A 24,410-nucleotide genomic window follows, 5' to 3' on the forward strand; every position below is an offset into this window, starting at 1 on the left:
GACTTATGGATGAGGCCATGATGTCCAGACTTTTACTTCCTCTAAAGCTTCAATAAAACCACTGGACCCACAGTTCTTGTGATGCAGCTCTTGTTATGCTCTTCCTGTGTGGTAAATGTCTACATCCCTACACCATCCCAGAGTCTGTAACATTTGTTCTATTGAGAATTTCAAAATTTGAACTTATGAGTATTCTGCCTCAGGTCTCAAATCTCCTGAAATAACATGTTCTTGCTCTGAAAAGTCGATGTAAAACACAGGACAGCAAATAACAAGAAGTGCTGTTGCTTGAGTTCCTGCCATGTGATTGTTTGATTAGATATTTGCATATTTTGCACTGACAGCCAGTTGAACAGGTGCACCTCACAAATTGGCCAGTTAGTGTGTTTTGGTCTGTTTAGAGCTGGGATTTCTTCTAAGGGAAATGGATCCATTTGTCTCAGGTGTACTATTTAGCCTATCTTCTCTGAGTTTATTGTTTTGGGTTTTACGAGCCAAGACTTTAAATCTGACTTTATTGGTGTCATCAGTGCAGTCAGCTGTTTTCAGCTAAAAGGCTCTAAAATCTTATTTTCCATTGTCTGTCAAATATTACGACAAGAGGTATCAACCAGCAGGTAAACATACATTTACTGGATGAAGGGAGTTATTTCTCCTGGGAAATGATGAAGTCAAATGAGAGAGAAAAGAAAAGAGATATTGGATTTTAATTCATCAGGTCATCAGAATGTGTCGCAAATGAAATACAGCGTAACATCTGCTGGATGTGTGATCTTCTGTCATCTTGAAAGGAGGCTGGAAAGATGACACATGGGTGTTGTTTACAGCTTCAAATTAAAATCTCCCTAAAAGAGGAATGTAGCCATGGCCAGTTAATTTTCGCTTTTTCATGTCAATTTTCTCTTGTCCACTAAAGGCAATCGCTACGCCAAATTTAGTCCTGCATGCCGAGGCAAATATGCAAAGATCTGCTCTTCCTTTATCTTTATCTAGTGCAGCTCATCAGACTGCCATCAGCCCCCACTTACCAGCCATTTTGCCTGTCTTTTTAAATATGCATTAACTACACATGATGCTCTTTCACCTTAGGTAATCTAGAAAATAGTTGCTCTAAATGCCTTATTCATTGTGTTATGACACTATCAATTAACAGATGCATTCATTCAACAGGAAATGAAAAAGGACACCATGAATATTGGAATGTGAATAGCTCCAAGAATACCAATTAAGAGCTGGTGGCACTGGCTTGTCATGTGCGAGAGACTGGGCCTTGCAATTATCTGTGTGATGAATACGCGTTATTGCAGTATCCTCTTGAACCACACAGCATGCGGAGGTCACCAGGAGTTCAGAGAGCTCTGGTCTATGTGGTAGTTGCCCTGAATTGCACTACTGCAACATAATAAGATGAATAAGGACTTTTATCAGAAGTTCAGTTGGGGTGATTTTTACCACTGCCTGCTTTTAATGTCGCTTCTGTTCATTTAGGCAAGTAGAAATATCATTATTAAACCCAAGAGGATAATGGCTCGTGGCTGCTGTGTGATACATACACATTAACCAGCCAGGCAATCAGCACCTGAAAACTGTGTCCTTTTTATCTTCAGTGCCAGCCCTGCGATGGTTGATATCTGTGTCGTTTATAAATCTCGGCTGCAGGTCACACGGGCAGATGTTATTAGACTGAGTGTCAATGCAGTTTATTTTCAAGACATATACACGCATATAATCCTATTTTCAAAAAGGTTAGAAGACAGTGTAAAGTGTAAATATAAGCAGAATGCATGGATTTGCAAGTCATTTTAATACTTTGCTTTATTGATAACAGCATAAGAAAAACATTCTGTTTATATTTCAGCTGTTACTTGCCGATATTATACAGACTTCTACCACACAATCGTGTCATTGGCTTCCAGCTTTGCATTCAGAGACTTCTTTAGATTCCGTGATTTATTTAATGATATTATGCACCTTGCATAATTAAATAGCCACATTAATTGTGCACACAAACAATATTCTTAAATTGTTGAACTGTTCGCCCACACTGTGTTTTACAGCACCCTGAACCCATCTCCATAGTTACTTCTGAAAGCCTCTCTGGGATCCTCTTTTTATACCCATTTATTGTTTAATTGGAGGAAAATGCGCAGACCTGATTTCATACAGTTAGATAATAAGTCAAAAGGCATCATGATGATTAGATAGTTTTTTAAATAAGTGTCTTGTCCCTGGATACTCTTCTCCCTGACTGTGAGTGTCCTGCTGGGGTGCTGATGCTGATGGCATCCCAGTATGACTCTCTCTGTGCGTGCGTTGAACCTTTTGAGTGAGCAGTTGGCAGCACCTGAGGGTGTCTGTGGTTAGGCTGCGAGCATTAGGAACCGATGTTTACTCTGCCCAGCGAGGTCCTATATTGTCTTTTTGCGCTTATATCTAGGCCTTGTTTGTCACATAAGCAAAATTTGATTTCAAGGACTTTGGAAAGTAATACGGCAAATTATTTTCTTTATAAAATGACAGCTTTTATACTGCTTTTTTAACCATAACACAGGATTGTATCCCTCTGTCTTTGTCTAATTTAAAATTTGCACAATGATCTCAAACAAGTAAGTGGGGCAGATAGCATGACAGGAAAAAAATAAAAAAAATCAGTTAGGGGGAAAAGAATTTTTTTCTCAGCCCTTTAAGCTTATTATCCAACATGTCAAGCTACTTCTTTAAGTCCATATATCAAACCGGTAAAGTACAGTTGATGAGAGCTCTAACAAGGATGAAAATGACCCCAAAACCTAAAACTTGAGCTATAAAACCAAAGCTGAATTAGATGAAAGATACTGAAATTCTGAAGGTAACTGCTGAGTTAGAAAATGATTCTCTGTGAGCCTGTAACTCTGACGAACACATTTCTAATAAAAGCATTTCTGATTTATTGTTAATGGAAACTTATTGATTGCAGCTGCTTTAGTGTATTCATCATGGAGTGAGATTGTGTGAGCTTCTCAGGAAAGTAAAAGGAAACGAGCTGATGGTCTACAAGGATAATATAGGATAAGGATAATATGAACAGAGCACATTGTATTCACACTCAGAGGAGAACTTGTGCTAATTGGTTGAAGTAGAGATGGTGCTTTGCTGATTCTGTGATGGCCGTGTTTTGGTAGCACTCAGTCCTCCTCATAAGTTCACTTCTGGCAAGTGTTCTTCACAAAGAAAGTGAAACTAATTTTACCTTAATCAGACCTCCAGCTATGCTTGTTTCAAAGTATCTATAAAATAACTCAAGGTCCAAGAAACAATTATTCCACTTCAACATAAGAAGCATTCTGAGCACAGTTGTGGTCTCAGAAGGATATTTCCAAAGAAAGCTCGCTCATTACAGACTTTATTGCATTTGCGTCTTTGAATTTTGGAGGACGAGTGCGTTCAAAACAACTCTGTGAAGATTTTTTTTGTTAACTTTAATTTTTATATTGGTTTGTTTGCACTAGTAAACATGTTTGAAATAAGTTCCTGTATAACCTTGACATATTTAGAAGTAACAAATAATGATAATAGGTAAATGGAAGCAAGTTGCACACAACTCAATATGAAAGGAAAATGGCATTCAGCATTTAAATTTCCCGTGAGATCTGTTTTTTTTTATCATTATTTTGACTCTAAATAAAGTATAATGAAATACAATAGAGATTTTACCATGACATCTGTATCTCTCTATTGATCTTACTAAATTCATTAATTAAGACTAAAACGCTAACGTGTTAATCAGTCTCTCAGTACTTTTTTAACACCCCCATCTAATGCTTCCCGCTGAAGATGTAAATCTTTTAAAAGGAGCCACGTTTTAAATGTAGGTTAATTCTTCTTAAAGGCTAACAGATTTCCTGAAACAGCGATCGGCCGAGGTCGATTGGCCTAAATATTGACTAAAATATTGATTTACTATTCATTTCAAGTAATCTGCAGCGGTCATGTTCATTGTATTTAACTACCCTGAAAACACCAGTTCAGTGACGCTGGTCTTTCGTGTGTGAGAGGAAAAAACAGCTCAGTGAAAAAGGTTTCGGTAGGCTTTGTTGGCAGAAATAAAATAATGTACGGCAATATTTTTTTTAAAATTAGGATTGGTAGTTGTGTTATGTTTCATAATGAAACAATTGAAGATTCTTAACATCAAGTATTGTTTTTGACGACTACCTCTTAGCCACAGTGTTTCTGGTTAGCCGGAATTCAAAATTGTAACCATTCCTGCCGACTGACTCTGCTGAGAAATCTGGTATGTGACTTTGTGAATGCTTCCTCAATGTGTTGCTGCCATGGAGAAAATAATGTCTCCTGTAGAACAGCCAAGAATTACAGCTGTCATGGATGATGAGCTCAAAAAGAGAGAAAATGATTGTATCGCTTTAAGAGCCTGACAGTGTGAGTGTGTGACTGATAGGCACAGGACACACAAATGTGAGTTTTACATGATGAGGACTCGCTTCACTTTGGGTTAATGTTATCTCTTGAAAACTTTCCAACAACTCAACAGGATAAGTGCAACGTGTTTCATCTCCTAAAAAGTGTTTTCCTCAAACTCTCTTAGAAAGAAGGTAGCTTTACCAACATGCTCGTGTCCTTGCAAAATAATAATGATGACAAAATGTGTTGGTTACTTTTTGGTTGTTACAGGATAGAAATGTAGTTATTTCACCATTCATATATAGATAGGCCTGTTTTTATGCTGTTTCTTCAAAATCCCTGCAAGATTAAACAAAGTTTGGCCATTTACACTGTAAATGTCCAAAAAGCTTTTGATCAATGCCATCATCAGACACTTTGTTAGGTCCACCTGTTTAACTGCTCATAAACGCAAGCATCTAATCAGCCAATCACATGACATGACATGTTTAAGCATGTTGATATTGTCAAGACAACCTGCTGAAGTTGAAATCGAGCATCATAATGACGAAGTGACTTTGACTTTAGGTGACTTTGAATGTGTCATGGTTTTTAGTGGCAGACGGACTGCTCTGAGTATTTCACATCTACTGGGATGGCTGATAACAGGCTGATAGGAAGGCAACAGTAACTCGCATAACTATTAAGACCACCACACTGGATGTGGTCTTCTGCTGCAGAAGCTGTTCTGCTGCGTCTGCACTTTTGGGATGTGATAGAACAGGACATTTTTATAAAGGATGTTCAACCAACAAATCTAAAGCAACTTTGTGATGCTGTCGCGTCTATATGGACCAAAACTTATGAGGAATGTTTCCAGCACCCTTCTTGAATCCATGCTATAAGAAATTGAGGTGCACAGGAAAGGGAACTCCAACCCATTACTACCAAGGTGTATGTAATAATGTTTCCCTAAGTGTATTTTATGTTCAAAATCCCTTGGCCAAAGATAATTAGAAGTCAGCTTACAAAACACTGTGGAAACACAAATATATTGGGTATGTATTTAGTGTATGAAAAGATGACATGTTTGAAATATTTTGTAATGAAAAAAATCCCAGAGGTACTGTACTGAACGTTGCTGTGTAACTAACATTTTACCATGGGAAATATATCCAGCCGGTGCCATGCAGCTCTTTACACAAACGTCCTTTTAGTGCAAAGTAAATGTTCATATCAGACATGAGGAGCAAATAAAAGCACTGCATACAGTTACTCTACCATCAACTTAAATGCAATTATTGTCTGTTTGAGGTTAAGATTCAAGACAGAAAACACTGTGAAATCTGTACAGCAGCATAGATTTTTTTTTAAATTATTTATTATTTCTTTTATGCACATTTATGCATGCGTGTGTGCTCCAGATTTTCATTAATTGTCATTTTTTGCTTGTTTCAGATATTTTTCTGTGAGTAATACTTCGAATAAAACGTTTGCTTTTTCTTTCTTTAGTGTTCTCCTAAACGGTGTATGTTCAGTGAGTTCTTGTTTCCTGTTGCAGTGTCACAGAGCAGCAACAAAACGCTCAAGTTTTTGTCCATTATCGGTCCACTGTGTGCCGTGGACAAAGATAATACACAAGTTTATCACTCTCAGCTCTTACTACACACAGTTTGTTTAAATCACAGCATCTCTGACACGAATGGTAAATATAAACCTCGGTGTTACTGCTGATCAGATTGGCTGTTTGTCAGTGTAACGGGCTGGGGGTTGATGTGACTTTTATTCACTTATCATTTGAAATATGGGTTTGCATTCGATTTGTCCATAAACTGTGTCATTCTGGGCCGCCCGCTTTATCAGTGCAGCATGGGTCTAAATGCAAACACAGTCTTTGTGCAGTGTAGCTCCTCTCGTATGAGGTGCACTCTCCACACTCCTCTTCTGTGTTTTTATTAAACATTGGAAATTTCTTGCTGGTTAAGGAGTTGGTGAGTTTGCGAAAATGCAGCGATGTGAAGAATAGCTAATTCATGAGACATCACGGCAGTGCGTTCGGTTTTATTAGAGGACAATGTTCCACAAAAATTCTAAGGCTAAAGAGTTTTGCAGTATAAAATAAGACTTGAATAGATACGCTGGCATATTTCAAAAGTGAGAAGTTTGAATGTGAACATACTTCCAAAAGTGTTACTGAAAAGCACAGTTTTCTGCAGAGTGCAATGTGTTCTAGGTTGGACCATACAAATATTGTCTGATCCCTTGAGAAAAGTTCCTTCATGCTTTATACTGCCTTTCTATATGGATTTATTTCAAGTCTCATCTTTGTATACATTTCTATGGCAGTATGTTTCAAAAGGCTCTGTGATGGAGACTTAACAAACATCACCCTTCTCCACCGGCAAGGAAAAGTTTGCAAGGTTGCCTGGAAGAGGTCAGAAAAATATCGAACAGCCTCCTGCTCGCTCAGAAGTCTGAGAATGTCAGGTCAAAGCCGTGTGTAAATTCCACTTCATCACTTGGCGTATAATGGAATTCAAGTTACAGATTAATTGAGTGAGGGAACAGACGCTTTCAGATAATTTTCCCACCCACCAACAAACAGAGCACGTGTAGTATAAGTCTGTCCAACTGGCTCTTTACATTCTGGAAAGCAAATGGTCTTTCAATCTATAAATAATATCTGCTAAACCCAGTGGTGCTTTTTATCTTAACAAAGGATGAAGTGGGTTAAATGCTTTCATCCAGAGAGCTGAGGACTTCAGCCTTACTGTAGAAGTGTATTTGCATACAAACAAGCACTTAAAAACAAGCCCTCTGTAAATAACTTACTGAAATCTGAGAAATACATGTGGCTGCACATCTTATTGTTCTAGCTGACAGGAATATCATAAGCTAACCGGTCAATTATTCATCATTTTATCTGGTACTTATTAGATTAAAAATGTATGTCTTCTTTAATTATTTATCCAGCGTGTGTGCTGCAGCGGTAAAGATTCGAATGGCTGGAGATATGGCGTTATGCATTTGTGATTAACATATTCAAATTTATCTGCAAACATTACTACAATTTAGTAATCAGGGTGATTGCCTCTGGCAAATTAGAATAACCTTTTGTCACCCCACACATCAAGTTTTTGATTAGGCCAATTAAAACTCGAGTGTTGCTGCTCTATCTACACTTTACTTTTTTGGAGACAGAAATATCTGCAGCCTGTTTTTGCACGTCATTTAACCATTCAAGCTTAATGATGTATCTTCCCTCCATTTACATGGAGTTTGGTAGGTTAAGTCTTTTTTCCTTTATTGCTTTTGAGGATCAAAATTGATCGATAATGAAGGTAAACTTAGGTCGGGCAGAATTTCACGCGCAACTGATCCTTCTGTTAATTGTAAGCCGCGTTCAGTGATAGAGAATCGCTGCTTACCTACAGATGGCAGCTAATTGTTTTGCGGTCTGTGTTTTATGAGAAAAGAGAAAGTTAAATATTAAATGTATTCTCGGCTAAGCCGCAAAACCCATGTTTGGAAAAAAGGTTAAAATATATTTTGGCAGTAAATGAAGCAATTGTAATATTATTATATTTAATAGTATATTTGCTATGTGGTAAATCATACGTTCTTTAAAAGAAAAATATGTTTAATATATGCATCAAATAGCTGTAGGCCAATATTTATTTATAATGAAAATTTCTATAATTAATTTTTTTAAAAAACATTTTTAAAAGTCCAGCTCAAAAAAATAGTAGTTAACAGTTCTACGAGTATATGCATAGCCACCTGTGGTGTGGCCCCTGGCTCCGCCCCTATTGTTCAACTGTCCAGTTATCCTTTTTCTGTCCTCACTTTTCCTGTGCAGAGGTCTGAATTGTTGAATCGGTGTCTTTCCCTGCAAAAACATCACGACAAACATGTCCACATATAGTCTCACTTACGTGTAATTTAGTCTCAGATTTTCTGTGGGAGAAATCTGGCGCTTCTGGAGGAAAACCCACACAATTTGTCTGCCACCAACATTTAAACACTGACACTAAGTGACGATGCAAGGGACAAATTAGCAGGATTCAAAGCATTGAATCAAAACAGCTGCAGCAGGAGGTGCAGTGGCATTTAATATTTCATTCTTCCTCTTGCAGGTTGTCAAAGCCTATAAAAAATAACAGCGCCTGTTCTGTTCACTACATGACATTTTTCCATCTTTCAGTATTGCTTTAAAAACATTTTTCACAGTTGTCAGTGACACTGGACAGCTGTGCGTCACGATACCTTAAACTAGCTTGAAATCAAGCAGCCTGCTAATAACCATCAGTTCAAGCATTATCCCTTTGTGTTTCCATATAGTCATATCAAACAGTTCTCAACTTTGATGACAGAACGTAAATATTTCATTTCTAGAAGCCATTTTCTCAAGGAGCAAAATATATTCTGCAGCACTGCTCAAAACACATTATTAATTTATAAATTTGAAACCCCACCAATGCTTCCTCTGTCTTATTTTATACCTTTCAGAGTTGTGCACATCTTTGAGCATCCTATAAAGTCCCTGTCTGGATATCACTTTGCATGCTAGGTCACCCTCTGCTTCTTGCCAAGAAAGAAAGTACACAATTTAATGGTGGAAATTGGACAGAAAAATCTGGTTTTAGGTTTTTTGACATGCCAAAAAATTCTGTTTTGTTTTGTTTTTGGTTAGCGTACATGTGATGTTGTACGCTAATGACGCTGGCTTCCTGCAGCTACTTCTGTGATTCACACATCCAAAGCTTTGGGATTTATATTTTTCTCCACCACTGTCACTAAGTGTATAGCCGACATCTCATGGATTGCATGCTCTTTTGAAACCATGCATTTCAGTGTGCGTAGTTTCAGCTTCACTCCACTTCTTATATGTTGTACGTGCTTGTCTGTACATTTAGTGATGCTGAGGACTGGTTCTGCGAGTGCCCCCCATTATACACCGGACGGCTGTGCCAGCTCACCTCCTGTGAGCGCAACCCTTGCAGTCATGGAGCCACATGCATCCCGAAGTCACCATTAGAGGCCGTTTGTCTGTGTCCCTATGGAAGACAGGGTCTGCTGTGTGACCAAAGTAAGTGATTCACAGAGCAGCTACACACGGAACAATGCAGGGCAGATGTAGCAGCTTCATTAAGAGAGTGATCTGCAGACATGTAGTGAATTAGAGCCTTGAGCATTTGGTAGAATCAGCGTCTGTTGTTAAATTAAACGATTAATGAAATTTAATTTTGCTGAAAAAGCAAAAAAATCTTCCTCCATCCATGGAGTCAGATAATCAGGACAAAAGTTGTGGCTACTTGTTTGAATATTTTAGCCTATTTCAAGTTTATAAGATCTTATTTCCCAACAGCTGTCGTTTCAGCACTGTCTCACATATATATTTTTTTCTTATGTCAGGCTGCTCCTCTGCATTAGTAGTGTTTTAAATGTAAGGGTTATAAGCCGTTTACTACAATAACTTTTGTGTTTGGTACTATTTGCAAATGTTGCTGACACTTAATTGAGAACTATCATGCAAATTTCTAGCTTCCTATTTTTATTCTCAGACTATACTAGAGTAGCTTTGTATGATTCAGCGATCAAAACAATCCTTATAGCGACACAAATATATACAAATGTTTACTTAAATCTTTTAATAAGAGGTGCTGAAGGTCCTGCAGTGTCTTTTAAATTGACAAGGCAGGTTTATTAACTTCTCATTAGTGATCATGATTGACTACAGGTCAGATTTGTTTGAGAGCACTCACTCAAATACTCAAAATAATGTGAAAATTCAAGAACTTACTGAAGATCTAAGGAGAATTGTAGATTTACAAAAGCTGGGAAGGTCTCTTGGAGCCATTTCTGGAATGAAAATTCAAATATCATCACTTCAAACAATTGTACAAGTTATTCAGATGTGTTGATGCTTTGCCAAGGTTTAGAAGAAGAGCCAGATTCTCACCTTAAAATGAGAGAAATTTGATTAGGATGTTCAGGAACAACTCAGGAATCACCAAGGCATGAACTGGCAACTACTGGAACACCAGTGTCACTGTCCACAGTGAACTAAGTTTTACATCACCATTGACTCAAAGCAAGAAAGAAGCTGCTGCTCCAAAATCGAAAAGCCACATGCCTTCTGGACAAAGGTTTTATGGTCAGATGAGACAAAGATTGTTTGGAGAAGTAAAGGTGATGCATTCAAACCTAACTGTACCAGCTGTCAAGCATGGTTGTGGTAGCATCATGCGCCGGGGCTATTTTGCCGCCTATGGTACTGGGACATTTCACAAATTCTTCGACTTCACCTCAGATCAACAGATAGACAGTTGACAAAGTTGGATGTTCCAACAAAACAATGATCACAAACACACATCAAAACTGTTTTTTGAATAGATAAATAAGGCTAACACTAACCTCACTCCTAGTGAAAATTTCTGGACAACCCTTAAAAAGCCAGGTCTGTGCCAGGAAACCAAACTATTTAAATGAACTCTACCAATGCTGCCAAGAAGAGTGGTTAAATATCCAGGCAGTCTTGTGCCAGAAGCTATCAAATGTTTCTGGTCAGGATGCAGCTTGCTGAGGAACATTGAACCACATATTAGTGGTGTTGTATGTATATATTTAAGTTTAATCTTGTATGTTTTAGAGAAAATCCTACATAAAATCAAACTTGTGCACCCAATTCTTCCTTTTTTACATTCATTAAAGATGTAAACTCTACCCACAATCCTAAATTGAAAGAGCAACGTCTCTGATTGGTGGCGGTCGCTGTTATGTTGGAGGTGTTTAAATCCACAAAGGTTACTTAGTGTAGGTCACGTAGCACTGTGCCATATCAATAACTAAGTTATTCTTTACTACAGATGTGCAACACAAACTACAAATTATATTCACAACTGTTATTATATAACACTATGATAATGACGGGTAAAGAGTTTGACTGACAACAAGTTATCACTGGCTACCAAGTTGTGATTCACGAGTCTTTAGCCAATGAGCATGCAGTGACATACCACTAAATCCTTAGTTTTGAAATATAGCATGATGGATTTACAAATGATACTTAACATATCCCAAAATGAATGACTAAACCTATAAACTGAGTAAACTGCATCCTTGTCTTTCACTGTCCATGACAGCTAACGTGGTTTAAAAATGGCTTTGATTTCAGTCAAATGTTTTAGAAAAATGAGATACCTAGAAATGATTAAATAGATTTTTTTTTTTTTTTATACAATTATCTTTCTATTCTATGATGGTTTCTGTATTATTTCATGTGACTGTATTCCAAAAAGTAATGCCATAAAGAAGAGGGCTTCACAGGTCATGGTTCTCAGAAACAAAAGGTTTTGCTTGACTAAACTGGCTGTGGTGGCAGCAGGGTGCTTGGCATATAAGTCGCTCAGCCATGCCACAGCCCCTGTCAGAATCTCAGCACCCACATGCCAAACACAGAAATTTAACCTTCCAGTTTCACACTAGGTATATGGCTGACATTTGAATTTTAATCCTAATAACATCAGACAAGATCAGAGACAAACTGATCACTCCTAAGGTCTCCTGCCTTCCAGGACTACTTGCTACTTTGGAGCATGTTTCCTAACGTGGTGCCCTTAGCAAAATACCAGCCGTGATAGCACGGCAGCAGGGCCGTCTTTTATTTATTTTTGTCCTTCTATTGTGTCTATTAGGACAGATGAAACAGTAACAATATGGTTTGTATTTGCCGCACACTGTTGCCGCACAGCTAGAAGGTCCTGAGTTCAATTCCACCATCAGGCCGGGGTCTTTCTGTGTGGAGTTTGCATGTTCTCCCCTTGTCTACATGGGTTCCCTCCGGGTACTCCGGCTTCCTCCCACCGTCCAAAGACATGCAGTTTGTGGGGATAGGTTAATTGGATAATCCAAATTGCCACTAGGTGTGAATGTGCGAGTGAATGTGAGTGTGAATTGTTGTCTGTCCTTGTGTGTTAGCCCTGCGACAGACTGGCGACCTGTCCAGGGTGTACCCCGCCTCTCGCCCTATGACAGCTGGGATTGGCTCCAGCACCCCCCGCGACCCTGAAAAGGATAAGCAGTAGCGAATGGATGGATGGATGGATGGATGGATGGATGGATGGTTCAGTTCCCATCAGGTGGTCTGAACAACCAGGAAATGGAGGAAAGGCAAGACTAGGAAGAAAAGCTGAAATGCCTCCAGAATCAAGTTCATGAAACATTCATGCGTATTGAAGATGCCTTCACTCAGAAATATTAATGTTGTACCTTTGTACACAAGTTGGAATACCTCCTGTTAAAGATTCATGATTGGAATTGATAGAAATAAAACATGGAAAATTATGTACCACATTTTCAGTATATGATACTGTCAGTATAGCACATGTTCTTACAGATACAGATTTATATATTCTACTCCACAATTAGCTATAGTGTGTGTCTTACACTAGTCTTGTCTGGTTATTATACAGCTAATTGCTGTTTCATCTTTATAATTTTATGTGTCAAATTGGTGAAATGACATATTTTGTTATGTTTGAACTGTGCCAAAAGAGGGGGAAAAAACGATTTCATGAAATTTTAGTGTTACTTTCGTCTTCTTGACTCTTTCTGGAAGTTCACTTCTAGTTCACGGACACTTCCTGGGGTTTTTTTGCACACGCAGCTCTGACCACAGATGTTCAGGGCATGTGCAGGTCATGGACCTTTCAGATTTAGTCCATGTTTCTTATTTCAGCTTGGATTATCAGCCTTTTGGCGGATCATTATCCTGTTGTCAGGTTATTTTTTTTTTTAAGTTGTTGTTTTTTTCTTTTTTTTTTTTGCTTTCATGCAATACTTGAAATGATTTTTTTCTATCCATTTAAAATTTGGGTGCCACACAACCCTAAAGCAGTGCATTTCCAGTGCGACGTCTTATCAAATTGGGTTCAGTTTTCTTCAACCATACAATACTATTGGTATTATATGGTTTTAATAGCCTAGTTTTAACTTTAGCTTTTATAATAATAATAATAATAATAAATTTTATTTATGAGCGCCTTTCAAGTCACCCAAGGACACTTTACAATAGGATAAAACACTTAGTAAAACAATGGCAGAATAAGAACAATAAAATAAAAGCACAAGATAAAATGAACAAACAGTGGATTCACAGTGAATATGCAGATTTGAACAGATGAGTTTTGAGTTGGGATTTAAACTGGGGGAGAGAACCAATATTTCTTATTTCAGGGGGCAGAGAGTTCCACAGCCTGGGAGCAGAGCAGCTGAAAGCTCTGCTTCCCATGGTGGTGAGGCGGAAGGAAGGTACAGTAAGCTGGATAGAAGAAGAAGAACGAAGTGAACGGGCAGAACAAGTGGTGGTTAACAGGTCAGAAAGGTAAGAAGGAGCGAGGTTATGAATGGCCTTGAAGGTGAGCAGAAGAAGTTTGAAAATTATCCGGAATTTCACAGGGAGCCAGTTGACAGTTTCCAGCAAACCTTAGTTGAATACTTTTTGGGATGGTGACACAGGTAAGGTTGTTCCATGCACACCCTGTTTATCAACACACTGCACGCCATCAGCTAACCCATCCCATGGATCTGCTTTGTCTTTCAGCACAGCAAATTGCACAGCTTTATCAGAAAGTTTTCTTGCTCTTCCAGATCTTGTCTTGACTTCCACATCTTCCATCCTCTGCCACTTCTTAATGACATTTCATAGAGTAGAAATTGCAAGCTTGAAGCGCCGTGATATCTTTTTATAGCCTTTCCCTCCTTTGTAGGCATCAATTAGCTTCATTTTCAGATCTCAGTACTTGCTTAGAGGAGCTCATGGTTTTTGAGTGCTACCATCAGCTCTAGCAGTCATCAGCTGACAATTATAAATTCTTCACCTGCCATGCAAGTCTTAATGAACCAAATAAGGCCAAATAAATTCAAGAAGTTCTAAGACTTTACATGTAGCAGAGTTCAACAACTTTATTTAACCTTCACGAGTTATTTTAATGTCTTTTTTGCATTTGCATATAATCAATTTTAAAGAGCTTCACTCTTTGAACAATGTGCAACATTATTGTCGATTAGCAATTTAGTTTAGCAGTGGTGTAAGTTTTTCTAAGCCTTTCATTCTATAGAAACTGAGAAGGTGTTGTTTGCCCAGCATTTATTTATTAATATTTTTTTCCAGCTGAGCTGCATACTGTATACATGCAGTTTTATGTCTGAATTCATTTCACGATCCAGAGCTGCACGTCACTCTGTTTTTCCTCTGCAGCTCCTGTGCACAGTATTACACAAACACACAGCAAAGTTGAAATGCTATGTAATATTATTTGACAGGATGTGGTGTTATAATCCACAGATGGATGCACTTCGTGAAGGCAGTCCATAAGCTTCTTTGTTAATAATATGTTCCATAACCACCAGTTCCACTCAACAGTAGGTACAAGAGTTAGCTAAAGGAAACTATAAATGGGAACTGTATGCCAATATACTATTAATGCAGTAGTAACTGCTTAGTGAAATTAATGAGTAACAGGAAAACATAAGATGTACAGTAATGTGCAAAGGTCTCTAAGAACCAGCTCTTATTTCTTTATATTTTGCTATGAAAATGGGAAGTTATGTCCACTGTTCTTCTAACACAACCTGAGCTCTCTTAGAGAAGCTTTCTTGTCATTTTTTAAGTAGTCTTCAGGAATAATCCTCCAGGCTTCATGAAGACCAATCAGAGCTCTTCTCTGGGTGTTGGATGCCTTTTTGTTTCATCTAATTTAAGGTGATTGCACACTGCTTTAATAATGCTGAGATCTAGGCTCTGGACCTTCACAACATATCAAATATGTGGCGTTCTTTAAATTAGCCCTGTTTTATGTCACTTGGATGACACAAAATTAACAACATATGCAAAGAAACTTTGGTGCATTAGATCTATACAGTAAGGAACTTTTAGTCTCGAAAGATAAGATGCTCAGTAATTAAAAAGGAGCTGTTTAATTAAAGATATACAACATCATGAAATATCCACCACTTACACAAAGAACAATTTTCAAAAGCAATGGCACAAATGTTAAGTCAGTCAAAGTAAGTATGGAAATATATTTTCATGATACATTTTGGTCAAATTATGTATTTACAGGGATAAACTATTTCACATAGAAACACAGCAGTTCATTTAAAAAATATATATTTTAAGGGTGCTGATGTGGAAAGAAAAAGAGAGAGTTTAGTTGTTATTATAGGGGAAAAAGCATCATGAACAGCACGGTTTAAAAATAGGTGTTGGCTCTATAACATGGTGGCCACTACACTACAAGAAGCAATAGACAAACACAACCAGCTCTAGCAGACTGGAGATGATAACAGAAGCATTTGCGGGTTTATTAATAATTTAGCAGCCAAACAGAGCTGAGGGCAGTCGCGGAGGGGTGCTCTGAAGCCCTCTAAGCCATCGCCTGGGGCTGAAGAAGAATATGCAAGGTGTTTGAGTGAAGAAGAGCAGTTTTGTGTTTGAATCCACACTGCAACAACAACCACGTAGCGGCATGTAGTTTTCAATAAGCATGGGCAAATTCACATTGAGTCCCCTGTGTAAAATCAAGTGGATGGGTATGCTGAAATGGAGTACAAGCAGGATCATTACTGAATCAACGATGCATTCAGAATAAGTAAACTTGAGATTGTTATTGAATATTGTTGGGGTTATTGCAATACCCTTGTGAACAAAGGGTACGATGCTAAGCTTGCTTGGCAGAATCCTTCCTAAACAGCTACTAATGAAAACAGAATAGGATGAGAAAAGGTGGTAGTATTTGAAAACAGGTCATCATGCTAGAGCATCGGATGAGGAAACGTTTCACCAACTCCTGGTCTGTATTGTGTGGCAATAGTGCCATCTTTTGGTAGGCTCTGAGGTGAATGATGAATCAGACTTCTTACTTTGAACAAAATGAACACACATGCACCGCAGAGCCTGCAGCAGCTAATCCATAAGCATGTACAGTACAAATGTGAGCTTTCGAGCGTGTTCTGAATGTGTTTGATTTGCAGCCGTCAATATCACTCGTCCCAGATTCAGTGGAAGTGATGAGTTTGGTTACACCTCCTTCGTGGCTTATTCCTCCATCCCGAGCCTCAGTTTCTTCTACGAATTCAAGCTGAAGTTTACGCTTGCAGACAGTTCCTCTGCCATCAAAGACAACCTTATGCTGTTTGCTGGACGTAAAGGACAAGGTGAGCACAATCCTGACACTTGGATAGCAGTTTACATTATCTATGAGCTCCAGTGAAAAAATAATTTGAGAAGTTTGCTTTGTTGGTTTTAGTTTCCAAACTGATTTGAGGATTTTGAAAGAAACACTAGTGCAATTTAGTGTCACCTGCTGTGTATGATAATGGCTGTCTAATGGAGTTCCACAAGTCTTTGAGATCCTCCGTTCCCTAAGGATTTTTCTTTCTTATGAGATTTTCAGGAATTAATGATTTCAACACTTTGTTGATTTCTAAACGCTTATTGTTTTTTACTTTCAAAAGAAGCATTCCTCGGCTAAAATCAACACGTGAACCGAGCTTCTTAAAAGAATTAAACAGCTAATTAAATTAGATGGACTATTAGGTGTAAATGTGCACTGTGTTGGGGTCAGCAGGGTCTCCTTTCTGTCGAGCCAGATTTGGAAGCTATGCCTTTGTTCTCAGCATATTTCATTAAAGTAATAATAAAAAAAATAATGATAATAATGAAATAGAAACACTAGATCATGGGTCTTGTGCACTTGTTTCTTTTAAGAGCCATCAAAAATAAGAGTAATATGAATGATGAAAGACTCAAACAACTGAAGAGCATTCTTGAAATGTTACAAATTCAAAGGTGCAATATATTTTTGAGGCCAAGCAGTAAAACTGCGTAGCCATCAAAGACCATCATCTTCTCCGGCCCTTCTTACTTCTTCTTCCAGAACCTTTGGCGGCAGGTTTCATGTCTGCAGCTTGAGCACTTTGTTTGTCACCAGGCAGTTAGAAGTAAATTTATATGCATACGTCTCCAAACATTTCCCCACTTGTCAAAAACTTGCTGCCATTTTGAGGAAGAACAAATCAACTGTGTCAATGAACAATAGGGGGTACTGCAATCATTAAAAATGTGCTGATGTGTTTGCCTGTGTCCCTAAATTCTCTGAGAGATCATACCAAAATTGAAGTCGACCTAAGCTGCGTTGATTAATTGACTTGGCATATGAAATTTTAACAAAATGTCAAACGAGAGTATTTGAAAAGCCAGGCCATCCTTTTTCATATCTTATGGATACGCCATCTGCATCTGTAACCACCAACAAATGGCCATCTAGATCATTTTATATAAGGAGTAGTATTAAATAAGTTTGCTCATTATCACTAGTAAAATTTTCCTGAAAATATAACATTTGCAATGATCCCTATTATTGCACCGCTGGGCCTGTTGTTCATTATAGTGAACACTGGAGAAACTCCAACTCTGCCGGACTTCATATTGAAAATACTCTTTTTAAAAATCATTCGACATATTTTATTCATAGATAAATCAGTTAAGACCCACAGCTACTTTAAATTTCTCACCATAAATATCATCCTCACTGCCCGGTGGAAAGCAGAAACGACACACTTGACCTCAGACTATCTCCGTCTTCTCGTGCAACTATCTGTCATAACCTTACGTTTAAAATCAATGACGAATTTTGCTGCATTGAGAGACGTAAAAAAGCCCGGAGCACATTTTTATTTGCAGTTCTCTCATGAACCGAGACCCTCTTAGAAAAACTTACCCTATAAATCTAATCGCCAGGACAAACAGTGGAATGAGACCACTAAAAAAATTATATTCAAGACTTCCACAACTTCATCCTTTTATGTTTACTGAAACTGTGTTCATTTTGACTCCAAGAATTACTTTCCAGACATCTGACTTGAATATAGATCAATCAGAGATAGATTGGTTAACTTTCTGCAACATCCTCCTTATCATACAACTCAAACATTCAGCTAATCCATTATAGGTCTCACACAGAGAACAGCTCATCACTCACAGGTTGTACTGAAAGAGCTTCACAGACAACAAAGCCTTTACGCATCGTCCCACCTCAATAGAAAACTACTTTATGACTCCACAGCAGCTGGACTCTTTTGTTTGGAGGTCATGGAATAGCTGTTCTTCAGTTCTCGCTCTATTAAGATAAAATTATCCATTTAGGAAAACCATTGTGTTTAGTCAAAGTATGTAAATGTATTAATGAAAGTGGAGCACTTTATTTTGCCTGTGTATTTTGAGTGTACTGTGTTGGAGGGTAACTTTCTTCATATTTTGTAGGCAATGATGGGGACGACTTCCTTGTTTTGGGATTAAAAAGTGGAAGACTTGTACACAGATTCAACCTCGGATCGGGGATAGCAACCATCGTTAGTGATCGACTGAACCATCAGATCAACATCCACACCGTCACGTTTGGAAGGTCTAAGAAAACAGGATGGCTGAAGGTGATTTGAAGATGACTGTGTCCCTGTTGGTAACTGTACATATCTAGTTACTGTATAGAGACATTTAAATTAAATCATGTAACCATTTCAATAAAATAGGGCATCCCAGCCTAGAGGTACATGATCATTTAGGATCATTTAGTCCCAAGGTAAGTTTGAGGAGCTCACAAGATATTTAAAGAATCAAAACAACACCAAGATACACAAAGTTCTAAATATTTTTCTTTTGAAATACTAATTGCTTCATTTGGTCTTTTGGTCCTTCCAATTGAGAAATTAGAAAAATAAATCGCTTAATGGGACTCTGCTAAAGTCAATTCTATTTCATTCATTTTTAATTTTGTAGATCAGACTTACCTTTATCTGCCGTTTGTACACATTAGGTTTCTCGAACATCTGAATAGATAATGCAAAGAGTATTAAAAGTGGATGCAAAGATTAACTGAGGGATTGAATGTATAATAGACTTACTGGAAGAAGGGATTTACAGTAAATGATAAACCACTCAGTGAGCCCTGTTTTTACTGTGCACGTATTCACATAAAAACGTAATTTTTTTATCTTGCCTTGTTTTCATAGTGAGGGCTGATAAATGTTGTCATACAGATGCGAAAAACATCAGGTTTTTTTGTACTGACAGATAATTTTAGTCCAACGATCAGGGTAAGAATGATTTTTATATATTTTTTTGCACCTATCTGAATGCTTTGGGAAAATCCGCATGCTGCAGGATAGATACTATCGAGACGGCGAGGGCTGAGATCCCTGGCGACTTGCCTCAAAGGATGCGGTTTCAGGGATGTATAGTAGCTGCTCCCTAATAAGTAGACATACGCTGAATCAGTCAGTTATGGATCCCAGGTCACAGATTTTTATTGCAGAGTTAGCAGATTATTATAGAAAGTGTGCTCCCTCACTGACAGTGAGCCGTCTTGAATATTGACATTTCTACTACGTGTGTTTCAGGTTGACGGCCAACGTAACAGGACAGGATTGTCTCCAGGACCTCTGGTGGGCCTCAATGTTTTCAGCCAGCTCTTTGTAGGTGGATATAATGAGTACACCCCTGAACTACTGCCACTTGGCTCCAGGTTCCGTCACGGCTTTCAGGGTAAGACTGCTACGGCTTTATTAGAACGCAGCGTTGCTATCTGGAATAAGAGCACTGTGGCTTGGAGTTTCTCCCAGGATCTCTGTCTTTTTGTAAGCAGAGGGGAAGGTGTGTAATGAAAAGGGAGTTACAGGCTCAGACTGTGTATGAGGCCGGAACAAAGCTTTGAGGTTGATTGTATCTGCGCCCTGTAATTGCTTTGCGCCCAATACAGTGTGTTGTGTGTAAATCCATTCCTCTGCTGATAAGTCACTTGAACAAGGGTGCTATCCAAATAATCTTTGTCATCATCAACATCATTTATGCTTTCTCTCAGGTGACCTCATGTAGGAATGCTTTTTGCAGAGCATTCATATTGCCTGCTAATGTGCAGAGCTGTGACGCAAAATTGCCATGACCATAATGATGACAACAGCTATGAATATCATCACGACCATATTCAGCAGTCTCCGCACTACAGCAGTGAACCTTGTTATTATAAAATGTCATGGCAGATCCATTTGGGGTGAACAAAAGCTTTTTATTTTTAAGGACTTGAGCGATTTTTTGTGTTTGCCTATTCATCATCATCTGATTCATTTTTCTACTCGGCAAATAAGCCTTCAAAAATCAAATCAGCTGCGATAAAGCATCAGTTTGCCCATGCGGTATTAGGCTATCGCAGTTCCCTGTAATGGTAAGCACTACCCGAGACAGGCAACACTGGTGGAACCATAACCTTTCTACTCAGGATGTAATGAGAACTCATGAGAGCCTAATCAGATCTGTGTGACCTTCATCGAGCCCTAATCATGATGGCTGGCAGTGAACACACTGATAATGCACTTCACTCCCAGTTATCAAAAGATCCACACTCCCCTGTGGAAAGAAGGAAGAAGAGGCTGTGTGGGTAAAAAATAAAATAAATAAATCAGTCATTTTAAGCTGTTGATCAAATATACAGAAATGGGGATGTTTATCGAGCCTGGCGTTCGAAAACTCTGATTTCATACCGCTTTGATGCTGAAATGTTTTTTATTAGATTTCCTAAAAGATTTTGAGCTTAATTACCTTTCATTCTTGGACTTGCAAAGATCAGGGACATTAGAAAATGTTATTTTAAAATCATTTTCCGGTCTTGTAAATCAAATGTTTCCCGAAAAAAGAACTTTGCCGCACACACAGGAAGGCTCGCTCGACTTCAGACCTCAGCTTTCGAGGTTCTTTTACAAGAAGCGATGCGCGCACAGCTGAAACAAAAATAATTATCTCGCCTAATCTTCCTTATGAATCTGCTTCGCTTTTTGATGGTCTGTGTTTGCGGCACCACAACCATCACTCGAGTCTGCCAAGCAGACAGCATCATGCCATGAATATTCATGAATGAGCATGACATTTCCCCTGCATCCTGTTTATGCCAGTGACTAATGCAGCAGAGAGAAGGGAGTCTGCATGTGCAGATGACTACGAGGGCTGTGTTCAGGCCTTATATTTATAGAAGGCCTTGTGCTTTGCAGGTGCAGGCCAAAACAAATATTGTCTTGATAAAACTGAATTATGAAACCAATAAGCAAATACGACGAGAGAGAGGCGTGATGGCGTGATTTCATGGTGGGAAAACATTGGACTCGAGTCCTTCCAACTCGGGCATCTTGGATGCGAACTAGACAAACTGCAATCTGAGAGTTAACATCTAATAAAGTTTTGTGGGTTTAAGTGTATGTCTCCCAGTGTGAAACCTTCACATGATGAAATAAACACCCATCAAAGAAACTCATTTCAAACCGTGCACGCATTGTCAGACGTGTTTTCGTTTGTGTTGGGCAGATTTTAGTATGCATACCTTTTGATCTCCGTACAAAGACAGTAAAGCATGTTGCGTTTCATCTTATAATTTCCTATTAGGGAAAGACCGGAGAAGGAAACTGAAGATGAAATGAAATGCACCTCCGACTTGTGCGCTCACGATGCGTTTGTTCTTTTCAAAGGGTGCATTTTTGATGTGCACTTTCGCACAAGGAGAGACCGAAAGTTCCAAGCGCTGGGACAACCTGCAGGTCATCCAGCCTTTGGGCGCAGCGTGGGTCAGTGTGGCGTCACCCCTTGCGTTCACGTTAAGTGCAGGAACGGCGGGACGTGCGTGGATTCCGGCTCATCTGTGTAGTAAGTGCAAATTAAACTCTACGTGGGCTCATTTTCCAATTGTTTCTAATGAGTCTCCTCATGAATAACGCATGTAGGTGTTATTAATTAGCACAATACAGTAAACAACGCTGTGCTTTATGTATATTTCCATATGCATTGTGATTATGCTTTAGTAACAAACAGAAAACCGGTTTTGCTGTGTGAATGCTGCAGAAGGAGAAGACGGTGTTTACAAACTTTAACACAGTGTTTGACTGTGCCCGTCTGCAGTTGCCAGTGCCCATTTGGATGGAAGGGAGCGCTCTGTTCCGAGACCGTGTCAGTGTGTGATGTCGAGCACAGCCCCCCTCCTTTGTGCGCCCACGGCTCCACCTGCATCCCTCTGCCGAATGGATATACCTGCCAGTGCCCCCTGGGAGCAGCGGGAGTCTACTGTGAGAAAGGTTGCCTCACTGAAGCTGTGACCCTCACCTGCATCTGTTATATTTTTATTATTATTCCTATTTTCAAATAAGACCTTTGCTATTAAATTCTTTAACTGCTAAATTGTTTTTTTCTGTTCAGCTGTGACCATCAGTGATCCATTCTTCAGTGCTAACCTCTCCTCCTGGATGTCATTCCCACCTATGAGTATAAGACACAGGACAGATTTGCAAGTGCAGTTCCAGCCGTTATCACCTGATGGCATCCTCGTCTACATTGCGCAACATCTCAGTGCCAGAGCTGGTGAGGACAATTAATATTTAGGGAAGCTTTGCTTTTATTAACAATGTGTTAATTAATATGATTGCTGTAACATATTAGGCCATTTGCTCTTTTACCCCTCTATGCCCTGCCTCCACAGCACACATTACACATACCAATTGCTATGTGTAGCTAGTAGTTCATGCCCAATAAAATTAGCATTCAAATTTAAATATGTTGAATATAATTTCAGTGTTAAGTATACTTATTACATATTCTTATTTGTTTTCCTTAAGCCTGACATTAAACATGTAGAACATTGTGCTTTGGTCCTATTTCTTAAATTATAATGTCAAATCCTCTCGTTGTCGACTGTGTATATCAGTATTCTGCTGAGAGTGTCATATGATTGACAACAAAATTCAGACCAACTTAGGTCAAAGTGAAACTTTTTATCTAAATATTGGCGTTATTAATCATGACATAAATGGTATTTTTAAATTCATCAATGAGTTTATTTATGGTAATCAATCCACGCTGCTCTGACAAGTAAAATAAAATAAAATAAATATGTCTTTAGTTCAACCACTTACAACCCACAGACATATTCACCTGTGAGAGGGCCTTGAAATATTGAGACACAAAGAGAATGCATCCTTTATTTTTTATATACAGTTAGGTCTATAGGTTTTTTCATCTAATTTCATCATTGTACAGCACCACAGGAGACTTTAAATCATTGACAATGTTATTGAAGTCTCTCTGCCTTCACTTTTGTCTGCAGTAACTGAAAAGCATGCTTTATTGGACTGAGATCAGGTGAAGAATATTCCATTTCTTTGGCTTCAGAAACTCTTTGGTTGCTTTTGCTGCGTGATTTGGCTCATTATCCATTTGTGAAGCAGATCAGTTTCCAGCATCTGACTGAATCTGAGCAGAGAGCGTAGCCTCGTGCACTCCAGAATTCATCCCGCTACTTCTATCAGCAGTCACATCATTAATAAACACTAGTGATGCCCGCAGCCATACGTGCCCATGCCATAAAATTGCCTCCATCGTGTTTGACAGATAATGTGGTGTGCTTCGGATCATGAGGTGCGCCTTTTCCTCTCCATGGTTTTCTGTTGCCTATCATGTTGGTACAAGTTAATCTTGGTTTCATCTGCCCAACGAATTTTGGGGGGGGCTGTGCAGGCTCTTGTAGATGTTTTCTGGCAAAGTCTTATCTGGCTTTCCAGTTCTGGCTTTCACTGGTTTGCACTTTGTTCTAAATTCTCTGCATTTTGATTCGTGAAGGCGTCTCTTGATTGCAGATCTTGATCATTTTAAGCCTGCTTTCTCAGGAGTGTTCTCGACTTGGTTCGATATTGTGAAGGTATTTTTCTCAACCATTCACTTTAGTGCATTTGCTCTTTTAGTAATATAGTAATAATACATCAAAATTGGTGAGATTTGATTTGGCCACAAGTTTTTGCTGTTTCTCTGGTGGGTTTATTTCTCCTTCTCCTTCCATTAACATCTCTTGGGATCTTCTGTTCAGTTCCAAAGAAAAGCCACCAAATAAAGTTTCAAAATCTTGAATCGACTCCAGATCTTTTATGTATTTGTCACAGAACAA

At 38.7% G+C, this 24,410-nt stretch overlaps 1 protein-coding gene across 1 annotated transcript in view; it reads left to right on the forward strand.

Moving 5' to 3' along the window:
• eys (EGF-like photoreceptor maintenance factor) overlaps positions 1-24,410 on the forward strand; it is a 159,481-nt gene that overhangs the window by 132,803 nt on the left and 2,268 nt on the right. The window contains exons 44-50 of the mRNA XM_084948199.1: positions 9,297-9,469; positions 16,417-16,599; positions 18,707-18,873; positions 19,840-19,984; positions 21,952-22,126; positions 22,379-22,551; positions 22,673-22,834. Coding sequence (XP_084804325.1) covers positions 9,297-9,469; positions 16,417-16,599; positions 18,707-18,873; positions 19,840-19,984; positions 21,952-22,126; positions 22,379-22,551; positions 22,673-22,834 — 1,178 coding nt within the window. The remainder of the gene's footprint in view (positions 1-9,296; positions 9,470-16,416; positions 16,600-18,706; positions 18,874-19,839; positions 19,985-21,951; positions 22,127-22,378; positions 22,552-22,672; positions 22,835-24,410) is intronic.

This window comes from Perissodus microlepis, chromosome 13, assembly GCF_051167445.1.
Source record: "Perissodus microlepis isolate ML-2025 ecotype Zambia chromosome 13, ASM5116744v1, whole genome shotgun sequence".
NCBI classification, from domain to species: domain Eukaryota; kingdom Metazoa; phylum Chordata; class Actinopteri; order Cichliformes; family Cichlidae; genus Perissodus; species Perissodus microlepis.